Source organism: Alligator mississippiensis, chromosome 9 (genome assembly GCF_030867095.1).
Source record: "Alligator mississippiensis isolate rAllMis1 chromosome 9, rAllMis1, whole genome shotgun sequence".
NCBI lineage: Eukaryota > Metazoa > Chordata > Crocodylia > Alligatoridae > Alligator > Alligator mississippiensis.
This window is the reverse complement of record NC_081832.1, coordinates 37,522,701-37,535,981: the sequence shown is the minus strand read 5'-3', so window position 1 is coordinate 37,535,981 and position 13,281 is coordinate 37,522,701. Positions and strand designations below refer to the sequence as shown.

The 13,281-nt window shown below is 46.0% G+C and overlaps 1 protein-coding gene across 2 annotated transcripts in view; it reads right to left on the bottom strand.

Moving 5' to 3' along the window:
- The window catches only part of LOC106737099 (arf-GAP with SH3 domain, ANK repeat and PH domain-containing protein 2), a 105,556-nt gene that overhangs the window by 71,022 nt on the left and 21,253 nt on the right, over window positions 1-13,281 (bottom strand). For both annotated transcript variants that reach the window (XM_019485564.2, XM_059733321.1), the window contains exon 4: window positions 13,032-13,106. In XM_019485564.2, the coding sequence (XP_019341109.1) occupies window positions 13,032-13,106 (75 nt within the window). The remainder of the gene's footprint in view (window positions 1-13,031; window positions 13,107-13,281) is intronic.

Below are 13,281 nucleotides of genomic sequence, written 5' to 3'. Positions count from 1 at the left end.
TGTCCCTAGTTGAGGCTGGCTTCCTGGACAGCTGCACCCTGCAGCAAGGGGCAGGAGTGGGCCAAAAGTGGCTCTGGGATTCCCCCTATGCCTGCATCAGCCTGGGACTGCAGCATCGGTATGCAATTTTTGCCTTTCAGTGCCTGCTCCTGGCTGACTGGGGACACCTGCAGAGAGGCAGGAAGGGAGCAGCCACTGAAAGGAGTAACCTGCACATAGCCACTGCTGTCCCCTGCCAAACCTAGCTCCCCACATAGCCATAGCCCATGGATGGAGTGAGGCAGGAGTGGCTCTGGGGTGCACCTAGATCAGCTGGGGACAGCAGCTGCAGCAGCAGAAGAGAGATGTGATCACTCCTGGATGAGAAAAAGCCCACTGTAATGGCAGGAGTGGAGAAGCCATACATCCCTGAAGAGGAGGATCAAGACCACGGCTGTCAAATGGAAGCGACAAGTGGTAGTAGTTGGTGACTCCCTCCTGCAGAGCACTGAGGCATCCATTTTCTGACCTGACCTTTTGGCTCGGGAGGTCTGCTGTCTACCAGGAGCCCACATTAAAAACATCACAGAAAGGTTCATAGATTCATAGATGTTAGGGTCGGAAGGGACCTCAAAAGATCATCGAGTCCGACCCCCTGCATAGGCAGGAAAGAGTGCTGGGTCTAGATGACCCCAGCTAGACACATATCCAACCTCCTCTTGAAGACCCCCAGGGTAGGGGAGAGCACCACCTCCCTTGGGAGCCCATTCCAGACCTTGGCCACTAACTGTGAAGAAGTTCTTCCTAATGTCTAGTCTAAATCTGCTCTCTGCTAGCTTGTGGCCATTATTTCTTGTAACCCCTGGGGGCGCCTTGGTGAATAAAACCTCACCAATTCCCTTCTGTGCCCCCGTGATGAACTTATAGGCAGCCACAAGGTCGCCTCTCAACCTTCTCTTGCGGAGGCTGAAAAGGTCCAGTTTCTCTAGTCTCTCCTCGTAGGGCTTGGTCTGCAGGCCCTTAACCATACGAGTGGCCCTTCTCTGGACCCTCTCCAGGTTATCCGCATCCCTCTTGAAGTGTGGTGCCCAGAATTGCATGCAGTACTCCAACTGCGGTCTGACCAGCGCCCGATAGACGGGAAGTATCATCTCTTTGGATCTATTCGTCATGCATCTGCTGATGCACGATAAAGTGCCATTAGCTTTTCTGATGGCTTCGTCACACTGCCGACTCATGTTCATCTTGGAGTCCACTAGGACTCCAAGATCCCTTTCCACTTCCGTGCCACCCAGCAGGTCATTTCCTAGGCAGTAGGTGTGCTGGACATTTTTCCTCCCTACGTGCAGCACTTTGCATTTCTCCTTGTTGAATTGCATTCTGTTGTTTTCTGCCCACTTTTCCAAGCTGTCCAGGTCTGCTTGCAGCTGTTCCCTGCCCTCCGGCGTGTCCACTTCTCCCCATAGCTTTGTGTCATCCGCAAACTTGGACAGAGTACACTTCACTCCCTTGTCCAAGTCGCTGATGAAGACATTAAAGAGTATCGGTCCAAGGACCGAGCCCTGCAGGACCCCACTGCCCACACCCTTCCAGGTCAAAACCGACCCATCCACCACAACTCTGGACTGAAGAAGATGGACTGCTATGAAGATATGGGGGTCCATGTAATGAAAAGAAGGAGGAATGTCTTCACAGATAGGCTTGCTAGGTTTACCAAGGAATAGAGACAAACACCCATAGATAAGGTTGCCAAGACTCACCAAGGTCTCTGACTACTATCCCACACTGCCCATCCATGTGGTCACTACTGACACTGCCAGGGGCAACCTTGAGCAAATCAAAAGTGATTACATGGCTCTGGATGCAAGGCTGGAGGGGTTTGGGGCCCCAGTGGTGTTTTCACTGATCCTTCTAGTCAAGGGTAAAGGCCCAGCTAAGAGCAGATGCATCCTGGAAATCAACATGTAGCTGCATAGATGGTCTTACCAGAGGGCTTTGGTTTCTTTGACTATGGGTGCTGTTCAAGAAGATAGACTGCTATGAAGATAGGGGGGCCATGTAATGAAAAGAAGGAGGAATGTCTTCACAGATAGGCTTGCTAACCTAGTGAAGAAGGCTTTAAAGTAGGTTTACCAAGGAATAGAGACAAACACCCATAAAGTAGGTTTACCAAGGAATAGAGACAAACACCCATAGATAAGTAAAGAGCTAGGGGACTTGGATAAAAACTTAGTAGAGGGAAGCTATACCAGAAACCTTAGCAATATTTTCAGGGCAAAAATAGGACAATCAGTTAGATACCTGAAATGTTTATATATTAATGCAGGAAGCATGGAGAACAAACAAGAAGAAATGGAAGTCTTAATAAAATCACAGAATTATGATGCAATTCGCATTATGGAGATGTGGTGGGATAGTTTACACAACTGAAATATGGTCATGGATAGGTATAGCTTGTTCAGGAAACAGCAGAAAAAAGGAGGTGCTGTATAAAGGCAATGTACATGTGTTCTGATGTGCAATACAAAGTGGAAGGCAGGCCTGTTGAAAGCTTCTGGCTGAAAGCCAGAGGGGAGTACAGCAGGAAGTATGTCATGATGGGCATCTGCCAAACCAAGGGGAGAAGGTAGGAATCACAGCAGTACAGAAGCAGTCCAGCAAAATCATGGAGTGTGTTGGGGATAACTTTTTGATACAGATGGCAGAGATAACAAGGGGGAAGCTCTTCTTGACTTGCTGCTCCCACATGGAAGAATTTATTGAGAATGTGAAGGCAGAAGCTGACAGCCAATATGATAGAGTTCAAGACTGTAAGGGAAAGAAGGAAGAAAAGTAGTAGAATAAGGATGCTGGACTTCAGAAAAGCAGATTTTAACAAACTCTGGGAATTGGTGGGTAGGATCCCTGGAAAGGTGAGTCTGAGGAGAAAAGGAGGCCAGGAGAGGTAACTGTACTTTAAGGAGGCCCTTTTAAAAGGCACAGGAATGAACTATCCCGATGCAATGGAAGAATGAGCAGTACAGCATGAGACCAGCCTGGCTAGAAAGCAATCACTTCAAAGAGCTACAACTCAAAAAAGGAATCCTATAAAATGTGGAAACTTGGCCATAAGAAAAATGCATGGCTATGCAGGGAGAAAATTAGAAAGGCTGAGGCATGATTTGAGATGCAACTGGCAAGGGACATAAAAGGCAATAAAAAGGGATTCTACAAATATGTCAGGAGCAAACAAAGATATTAGAAACCATAGGTTTCTTATGGAACACAGAAGGCAATCTAGTTACAGATTATGCAAATGAAGACTGAAGTATTTAATACTTTTGCTTCAGTCTTTACAAACAGGGACAGCTACCAGATGGCAAGTACAGTTGGCAGCAAACATAGGGAAGGAGACAAACTAGGGTAGTAGAAGAACAGGTTAGGCACTACTTAGAGTAGCTAGATGCTTTAAAGTTGGCAGGGCTGGATGAGCTGCTGAGGGTACTGAAGGAATTGACTGAAGTAATTTCAGAGTCTTTTGCTCTCCTCTTCAAGAAGTCACAGAGGTCAGGCGAAGTCCAAGATGACTTGAAAAGGGAAAAATAGTGCCTAGCTTTAAGAAAGGAAAGAAGAAGGATATGGGAAACTACAGACTGGGCTACCTAAACTTGATACCTGGAATGATTATGGATCCACCAAGAACAAGTCATGCCTGACCAACCTGATTTCCTTCTAAAATAAGATGACAGACTCTGTGGATGGGGGACTTCTGACACTGTCTCTCATGCCATTCTTTTTAACCAGATAAGGAAGTAGACTAAAGTACTGTAAGGTGGATGCATAACTAGTTGGATCACCATGCTCAATGACTCGACATGAATGACTTGATGTCTAGTTGGGAGGAGATATCAAGTGAAATTCCCCAGAGATCTGACTTGGGATTCCTATTGCTTAACATCTCCATTAATGATTTAGATGATGGGATTAAGTGCATGCTTAGCAAATTTGTAAATGACACCAAGTTGGGTGGAGTTGTAGACATCCTGAAAAGCAGGGCTAGGATCCAGTGACCCAAACAAACTGAAAAAATGGTCCACAGTCAATCAGATGAGAGTCAACAAGGACAAGTACAAAGTCCTGCACTTGGGATGAAATAACTTCTTGAACAAATACAAACTGAGGAATGATTACAGTGCCACACAGAAAGACCCGGGAGTTACAGTAGACCATAGACTGAATTTGAGCCAAAAGTGTGCTTTTGTTGCAAAAAGGCTAATGGCATACTGAGCTGTATTAATAGAAGCACTACTTCCAAATCAAGGGAAGTGATTCCTCCACTTTATTCAGTGCTGGTGAGGCCTCAGCTGGAGTACTGTGTCCACTCTTGGACACCATACTTCAAGAAGGATGTGGACAGATTGGAAATAATCCAGTACAGATGCCAGGGAAACAAAATTGATTAAGAAAGGCTGAAATAATTAGGATTATTTAATCTGGAGAATTGAAGATTGGGGGGGTTTAATAATCGTCTTCAAATACTGGAAGGGTGATTAGAGAGAGAGTGAATATGGGCTTTTCTCTGTGGTTGCAGTGGACAGGATTAGAAATAATGGCCTCCAGATGCAGCAAAGGAAAATTAGGTTGGAGAACAGGATGAGATTTCTGATTTTTTAACTTTATTAATGAATCCAATTTATTAAGCAACAGATTTAACATTTAATGATATAGTCAATGCCTTAAAACATACATAAAGACAGACAAGGTTCCTTGGGTGAATTTGATAACTTTTATTAGACCAACCTAAATGGTTGGAGAATAGTTATTAAGCAAGCTTTCGGGTTCAAAAACCCTTCGTCAGGCTAAGGAAGCTGCAGCAGTTGGTGTGTGCACTTCCTGGATGGAATGAAAAGTAAAGAAGCCAGGGGCTGGGCTGGGGAATCAGGTGCCAGGCAGATTGTAATGTATCAAAAATCCAATGTCTATGTTTAGTCCCTGATCTCTAGTATCCAGGAGGCTGATGAAATGGAGCTCATAGGCTCGTCTCTGGGAAGTGTTGTGTAAGTTTCCCTTGAGGATCAGGACTGAGAGATTGGAGAGAGAGTGGCCCTCCTGTGAGAAATGTGCCCCCACCGGTAATTGGGTGTTTCTGTCTTTGATGGATTTCCGGTGTGCGTTCATTCTGGTGTGCAGTTGTTGTCTGGTCTCTCCTACATATCTTCCATCAGGGCATTTGGTGCATTGGATGAGGTATATCACATTCCTGGAGGTGCAGCTGTAAGATCCTGGGATGCTGATGGCTCTGTTGTGGGGTGTAGTAATAGTGGGGATGGTGGAGATGTGGGGGCAGGTTTTGCATTTCTTGTCATGGCATGGTCTGGATCCTTTTGTTGTGTTCTGGGCTTGAGGAAGTTTGCTTCTGGTGATGAGGTTGGCGAGGTTCGGTGCTTGTCTGAAGGCTAGGATGGGTGGCTCTGGGAAGATCTTTTTAAGAATAGGGTCTTTTTCTAATATGGGTTGCAATTTTTTGAGGATTTTCCGTACAGGTTCAAGGGATGAGTGATAGGTCATAACCAGCGGTGTGCGATTTGTGGGTGTTTTTCTTCTGTACTGCAGCAGTTCTTCACGTAGTATCCAGGTGGCTCTTTCAAACGTGCGATCTACCTCTCTGGAGGAGTGTCCTTGCTGGGTGAAAGCCTTTTTAAGATTGGTGAGGTGGCAATCCCGGGTGTTCTCTTCAGTACAGATGCGGTGGTATCTGAGGGCTTGGCTGTATATCACAGCTTTTTTGGTGTGTTTCGGGTGATTGCTGGTTCTGTGCAGATATGTATGTTGGTCTGTGGGTTTCTTGTATACTGTGGTCTGTATTTTACCCTTCTGGATACTGATCCTTGTGTCTAAAAAGGGGATGTTGGTGTTGGAGTATTCTAAAGAAAGTCGGATGGAGGGATTGTGACTATTGAATTTCTGGTGGAACTCAATTAGAGATTCCAGGTTATCACTCCAAATGATGAAGATGTCATCGATATATCGTAAGTACAGCAAGGGTTTGATGGTGCAGTTCTTGAGGAAGTCTTCTTCCAGGTGGCTCATAAAAAGGTTGGCATACTGTGGGGCCATTTTAGTGCCCATAGCTGTTCCCATCATCTGGAGGAAGTGTTGATTATTAAAAGTGAACTTATTGTTTGTGAGGATGAAGTGTATAAGCTCAGTGATATCTTTGGGCCTGTATTCTGGGTTGTAATCTTGTTCCTGTAGATATGTAAGGCAGGCTTGGATGCCATCTTGGTGTGGGATGTTGGTGTATAGGCTGGTAATGTCCATGGTGGCTAGGAGTGTGTTGCTGGCAAGGTGGTCTATGTTTTTAAGTTTCCGTAGCAAGTCTGTGGTGTCTTGGACAAAACGTGCTCTGTGGGTGACAAGCGGTTTTAGGATGGATTCAACAAAACCTGATATTTCCTCAGTTAGGGTCCCATGGTTGGATATGATAGGTCTGCCAGGGTTCCCTTGTTTGTGGATTTTAGGGAGCATGTAAAAAGTCCCTGGGTTAGGTAGCGGGGGGATCAAGGTCTGTAGTTTTTCTAGTAATCTTGGTGGAAATGATTTGATGGTACTGTTGAGTTTTTTGGTGAAAAGGGGAGTAGGATCTTCTTGTAGTTCTTTGTAGTAGGTGGTGTCAGAGAGCTGTCTGTTGGCTTCCTTTATGTAATCCTCACGGTTTAGGATGACTGTGGCTCCTCCTTTATCTGCTGGTTTTATTACTATTTGGTGGTTAGAGCTTAGAGATTCTATGGCCTTTTTCTCTGGTAGAGAGAGGTTGTTGTGGTAGCGTGTGTTGCTGATTATTTCATTGTTCATTCTTTCCCTTAAGTAGTCAATGTAGCGGTCAAGGTTAGGGTTTTGTCCACTGCGAGGTGTCCAATCTGATGTTTTTTGGGGTTTTTTGGCATTGATCTTTTCTTGAATGATGTCAGAGGATGAGTTGTTTTTGGGAGTGGGTTCAGTTTGGTTGTGGAAATATTCTTTGAGGTGCAAGCATCGGAAGAATTCTTCTAGTTCTCCACATTGAAGTATTTTATTAGGGTATTTTTCTGGACAGAAATTTAGGCCTTTAGAAAGGACAGATTTTTCAGTTTTGGTAAGCGTGTGTGTGGAGAGATTGATAATATTTGTGGGTTGGTTGCTGCTTGCAGTTTCATCAAGTCTGAGGTTGGAAGGTCATAAGGTGTTGGTGTTGTTCCTCTGATGGTTGTTTTGTGGCTGGGGAGCTTGTTCTTGGAGTAATTTGTTCCATTTCTTCTTTTTATGTAGGATGAATGCTGTAGAAAGTTTTTCATAGTCTCTTTGTATCCGCTGTATATTGTCAGGGAACATGCATGGATTTCTATCTTTTAAGTTGTTGTAGTGTATGAGGATTTCCTTCCTGAGTTGGTCTCTTTTGGAGTAGAGTAGGTGAAGCTCCCCAGCCACAACACCAGGTGGAAGAAGACTTCCTCAAGAACTGCACCATCAAACCCTTGCTGTACTTACGATATATCGATGACATCTTCATCATTTGGAGTGATAACCTGGAATCTCTAATTGAGTTCCACCAGAAATTCAACAGTCACCATCCCTCCATCCGACTTTCTTTAGAATACTCCAACACCAACATCCCCTTTTTAGACACAAGGATCAGTATCCAGAAGGGTAAAATACAGACCACAGTATACAAGAAACCCACAGACCAACATACATATCTGCACAGAACCAGCAATCACCCGAAACACACCAAAAAAGCTGTGATATACAGCCAAGCCCTCAGATACTACCGCATCTGTACTGAAGAGAACACCCGGGATTGCCACCTCACCAATCTTAAAAAGGCTTTCACCCAGCAAGGACACTCCTCCAGAGAGGTAGATCGCACGTTTGAAAGAGCCACCTGGATACCACGTGAAGAACTGCTGCAGTACAGAAGAAAAACACCCACAAATCGCACACCGCTGGTTATGACCTATCACCAATCCCTTGAACCTGTACAGAAAATCCTCAAAAAATTGCAACCCATATTAGAAAAAGACCCTATTCTTAAAAAGATCTTCCCAGAGCCACCCATCCTAGCCTTCAGACAATCACCAAACCTCGCCAACCTCATCACCAGAAGCAAACTTCCTCAACCCCAGAACACAACAAAAGGATCCAGACCGTGCCATGACAAGAGATGCAAAACCTGCCCCCACATCTCCACCACCCCCACTATTACTACACCCCACAACAGAGCCATCAGCATCCCAGGATCTTACAGCTGCACCTCCAGGAATGTGATATACCTCATCCAATGCACCAAATGCCCTGATGGAAGATATGTAGGAGAGACCAGATAACAACTGCGCACCAGAATGAACGCACACCGGAAATCCATCAAAGACAGAAACACCCAATTACCGGTGGGGGCACATTTCTCACAGGAGGGCCACTCTCTCTCTAATCTCTCAGTCCTGATCCTCAAGGGAAACTTACACAACACTTCCCAGAGACGAGCCTATGAGCTCCATTTCATCAACCTGCTGGATACTAGAGATCAGGGACTAAACATAGACATTGGATTTTTGATACATTACAATCTGCCTGGCACCTGACTCCCCAGCCCAGCCCGGCCCAGCCCAGCCCAGCCCAGCCCAGCCCAGCCCCTGGCTTGTTTACTTTTCATTCCATCCAGGAAGAGCACACACCAACTGCTGCAGCTTCCTTAGCCTGACGAAGGGTTTTTGAACCTGAAAGCTTGCTTAATAACTATTCTCCAACCATTTAGGTTGGTCTAATAAAAGTTATCAAATTCACCCAAGGAACCTTGTCTGCCTATATCCTTAGACCAACACGGCTACAACCTAAACCCCTGCAACATAAAGACAGATTCATAGATTCATAGATTCATAGATGTTAGGGTCGGAAGGGACCTCAATAGATCATCGAGTCCGACCCCCTGCATAGACAGGAAAGAGTGCTGGGTCTAGATGACCCCAGCTAGATGCTCATCTAACCTCCTCTTGAAGACCCCCAGGGTAGGGGAGAGCACCACCTCCCTTGGGAGCCCGTTCCAGACCTTGGCCACTCGAACTGTGAAGAAGTTCTTCCTAATGTCCAATCTAAATCTGCTCTCTGCTAGCTTGTGGCCATTGTTTCTTGTAACCCCCGGGGGCGCCTTGGTGAATAAATACTCACCAATTCCCTTCTGTGCCCCCGTGATGAACTTATAGGCAGCCACAAGGTCGCCTCTCAACCTTCTCTTGCGGAGGCTGAAAAGGTCCAGTTTCTCTAGTCTCTCCTCGTAGGGCTTGGTCTGCAGGCCCTTTGACCATACAAGTTGCCCTTCTCTGGACCCTCTCCAGGTTATCCGCATCCTTCTTGAAGTGTGGCGCCTAGAATTGCACGCAGTACTCCAACTGCGGTCTGACCAGCGCCCGATAGAGGGGAAGTATCACCTCCTTGGACCTATTCGTCATGCATCTGCTGATGCACGATATTTATCTTCTGTCAACAGTGCTACCATAACCCAAATTGATGTCCACAGAAGTCTTGTGTTCTTTTCTTTTCTTCCTTTCAGTCTCTGACAGTTCCTTTATGTTTCTGTCAATGTTTAGCTTTTGAGTTTATTCATCTCTATATAATAATTCACCCCTCCTGTTTCCTAGCATTCTGAGAAGGACTTTTCTAACTATGAGGGTGGTCAAGTATTTGAATAGGTTACCTAGAGAAATTGTGGAATCTCCATTCTTGAATATTTTCAAGAACAGGTTGGACAGGCATTTGGCTGGGATGGTGTAGTCAGGGACAATCCTGCCTTGACCAGAAGCCTGGACTAGATGACTGTGAGGTCCCTTCCAGCCCTACTTTTCTATAATTCTATTGAGAGAAATAATTTTCAACAAATTAAGACTGCTTAAAAATTACCTTTGAACAAAAACGAATGAAAGATTTAGGTATCTGATGCTACTGAACTATAAAAACCAGCACCATAGATTTTCTTGCACTGTACAGTTGAGGAGTGATACCAATAAAATCAAGAAATATCTTATTGCCAGAATAATTATATTTTTGTGACAGACAGTGCTCTATTTTGGTTATATTTCTCAGTCTTGTTTCTCCCTTATGTAGTTTGGAACTGTAGCACATTATCCAAAATTGTGTTTTTCTGTGGTCTTTTTGTGTATTTAAGTGCCTAAGATGCATGGATTGTTGGTTAGGCCTTCATTCTGATTTATCAACAAAGCATAGGCATCATGGTCCCACACAATTTATAACAAGGTTAACCACTAAGACACCACAGAAGAGATATATGCACGTAGCCATACATACATTAAGGGTGTGACTGTACATACAGGGTTACCATACGTCCAGGTTTTCCCAGACATGTCCTCTTTTTTGGCCCTCCATGCTGTGTCCGGGCAGGTTTCTTTAAATGCAAGCCAAATGTCTGGGATTTCCTCCCCACATCTGTTTTCAACATGGCCACCGATAGGTAGAACTACAGTTTCAAGAATACTTAGCATGGCACGCATGCAATCAGGAGCTGAGTTCTTGATTTTCCTTTGCTCCACTGGTGGGAGCAGGGGGGGGCGATCAGAGGCAACAGGGAGCACAGAGGGCAGGATCAAGGGGCACTGGCAGAGCTGGGGGGGCGGGCGGCTGCAGCATGGGGGACTGGTGCCTCCTGAGTCGGGGCCGGGGGGGGCACTTGTCCCCGCAGTGGCCAGTCAGCAACCGGTTGGGTGGGGGGATCCCCCACAGACAAATACACTGACCCAGAAGTGCCAGAGGTATACCCAAAAGTGCCAGGGGTGCGCCCGGAAGTGCCAGGGGCACTTTTCCTGGTGCCCCCAATCACCAGCCGGTGCTCTCGAGGGGGCACCAGCACTCCTGCCTGCCCCCATGCCCATTGCCTAAGCGGGGAACGCTGGCTGTCAGGGGGTGCACAAGCACTCTCAGAGGGTGCACATATACCCCTGTGCACCCCATACACGTTACCACTGGGCTGCAGGTCAGGACTGAGGGTGCACTGGCAGAGCTGGGGGGCAGGGACTGCAGGTCAGGAGTGAGGGACACCGTCAGAGCTGAGGGGCAGGGGACTACAGTTCGGGAGTAAGAGGCACAGGAGGGGGTGACTGTGGGTTGGGTGTGTGGGGCACTGGCAGCACCAGGGGGGTGCATGTCAGGAGTGAGAGGCACCAGCATGGAGTGGGGGCAGGGTACTGCTTTTTGGGAGTGACATACACTGGCAGGGCTGGGGTTAGTGGGTCAGGAGTGAGAGGCAGGAGCAGGGCTGGGGGCTGGGGGGCTGGGGCTTGTCAGTGAGAGGCAACAGAATGGGCAGAGGTAGGGCACCAGCATGTCACTTCCCGCCCCCAGCCAATCATATTCCCCCTGCCCCCACCCCCAACAGGTGTCCTCTTTTTTGCACCTGGAAATATGGTAACCCTAAACAAACACACACACACACACACACACACACACACCCGTAAACACTCATAAATAGGCATACACACCAATTGGCAAACATGCATTAGACATATCTAATGTATATACATTAGATACATCCATAGACCAGTGCACATAAACGTAATTTTTACAGATTCATAAAATTTAAGCCCCAAAAGGAACCATTAGATAAACTGATGCACAGCACAGTCCAGAGCATTTCACTTAGTTACCCTTGTTTCAAACTCCAAAGATTCTGTTTGACTCAAGCCTTTGTGTTTGAAAATCCTATTTTGCAAAAAGGCATCCAGTGAAGATCTGAAGACATCAAGAAATATAAGGAAGATCCACTCTTTCCCCTGGCAATTGTTCCAGTAGTTAGTCACCAGCGCAATTCAAAATTTGTGTCTTATTCCTAACTTTAATTTGTTTGGCTTCGGCTTCCAACCCTCAGTTTTTAATATGTTCTTCTCTGTTAGATTAAAGAGCCAGTATTTTCTCCTTATGAAGACACTTATACACTGCAATTAAGGCTATGGACAGATGTTGAACAAACATTTGTCTAGGGTGATTTAGATAGGAATGATTCTGCCTTCAGTGAGGGGTTAAACAAGAGGTCCCACCCAGGCTACTTTTCTGTGAAAACATACTTAGATGTCCGTGTATGTACTCATGCACACACATGCAGATTTACCAAGAGCTAAGTGAATTTGCCATCCCTAGAAATACCTAATCAAATATTTAAAACAGACTTTTAAAACATAGCTTTTAAAAAGGTATCTGAATAGGAATTAATGCAGGAAAATGTTCTGATCTGAGTTATGCTGGGGATCATACTGCATAATCCTTTTTGCCTTGTAATCTCCATGCAGCATGCAAACATGACATCATACAGACATGAGCATGTACAGATTCATGCAGAAATATACCAACACGCCCACCCAGCATGGATACACACAGTATGTTCACCCTAGAGAGCATTGCTCAGAGATTACTGTGGGCTTGGCTGACTTTGGGTGCCCTGAGAGAGCTCACAAAGAGGAAGGGAGCACTACTGATAATAAGCCACAGGGTTGCCATGGTGAGGCACATGAAGCAAGTTTTGCTGAGAACCATAGGGACATATGAGAGATGGAGAGTTGCTGCAAGGCAGTACACAAGGCAAAATAACAAGCTATGTAATAACTGGGGGTTAAACCGTTTCTCTTGTCTCCCTGATGTCTCAGTAAACTCTGCTAAACATCTCTTGTTCCAAGCAATGGAGCTCCAGTCTGTAAATGGTGTTAGTGATGTGAAGATAAGAGAGAAGGGAGAGGAGGAGGGCAATTGACTTAGCCCAGATCACAGTGATTGAAGCAGAACAGGCAATGGTAGTACGATGAGGGCTTAGAGAAAGGGGCTCAGGTATCAGGAGAAGTCAGGGTTCTGGAAAGCAAGCTGGGCCAGGTAGCTAACAAATGCTCTTTGGTCATGTGTCCCTGATGATTCTTGACAGCCATGAAACAGGAGAGGTCCACAGGGATTCATAAAACCACCCTTCAGGGCTGCAGTCCCACTTCACCATGCATTTCCCTGCTCACAAGACACATGGCCATTAATCCTTTGATGCATTTACTCACCCCTTTAACTTCTTTTAAGTCTCCCTTTACCAGCGAATCCAAGGGAAAGTTAATGTTGTGAGACAAGCTCTGCAACTGAAAAGAAAAGGGAGGGGGGGAGAGAGAACACACATGTGGCTAGTACTGCCTGAGCACAGCCTTGCCAAGGTGCTGGCCCTGCATGCAGCCTGCAGGAGAGGCAGGCTGTCCTGCAGCCTAAAGATCCCGGACAGCGCTCTCAAACTAAGCAATGGCAGACATGTTGGCCTGG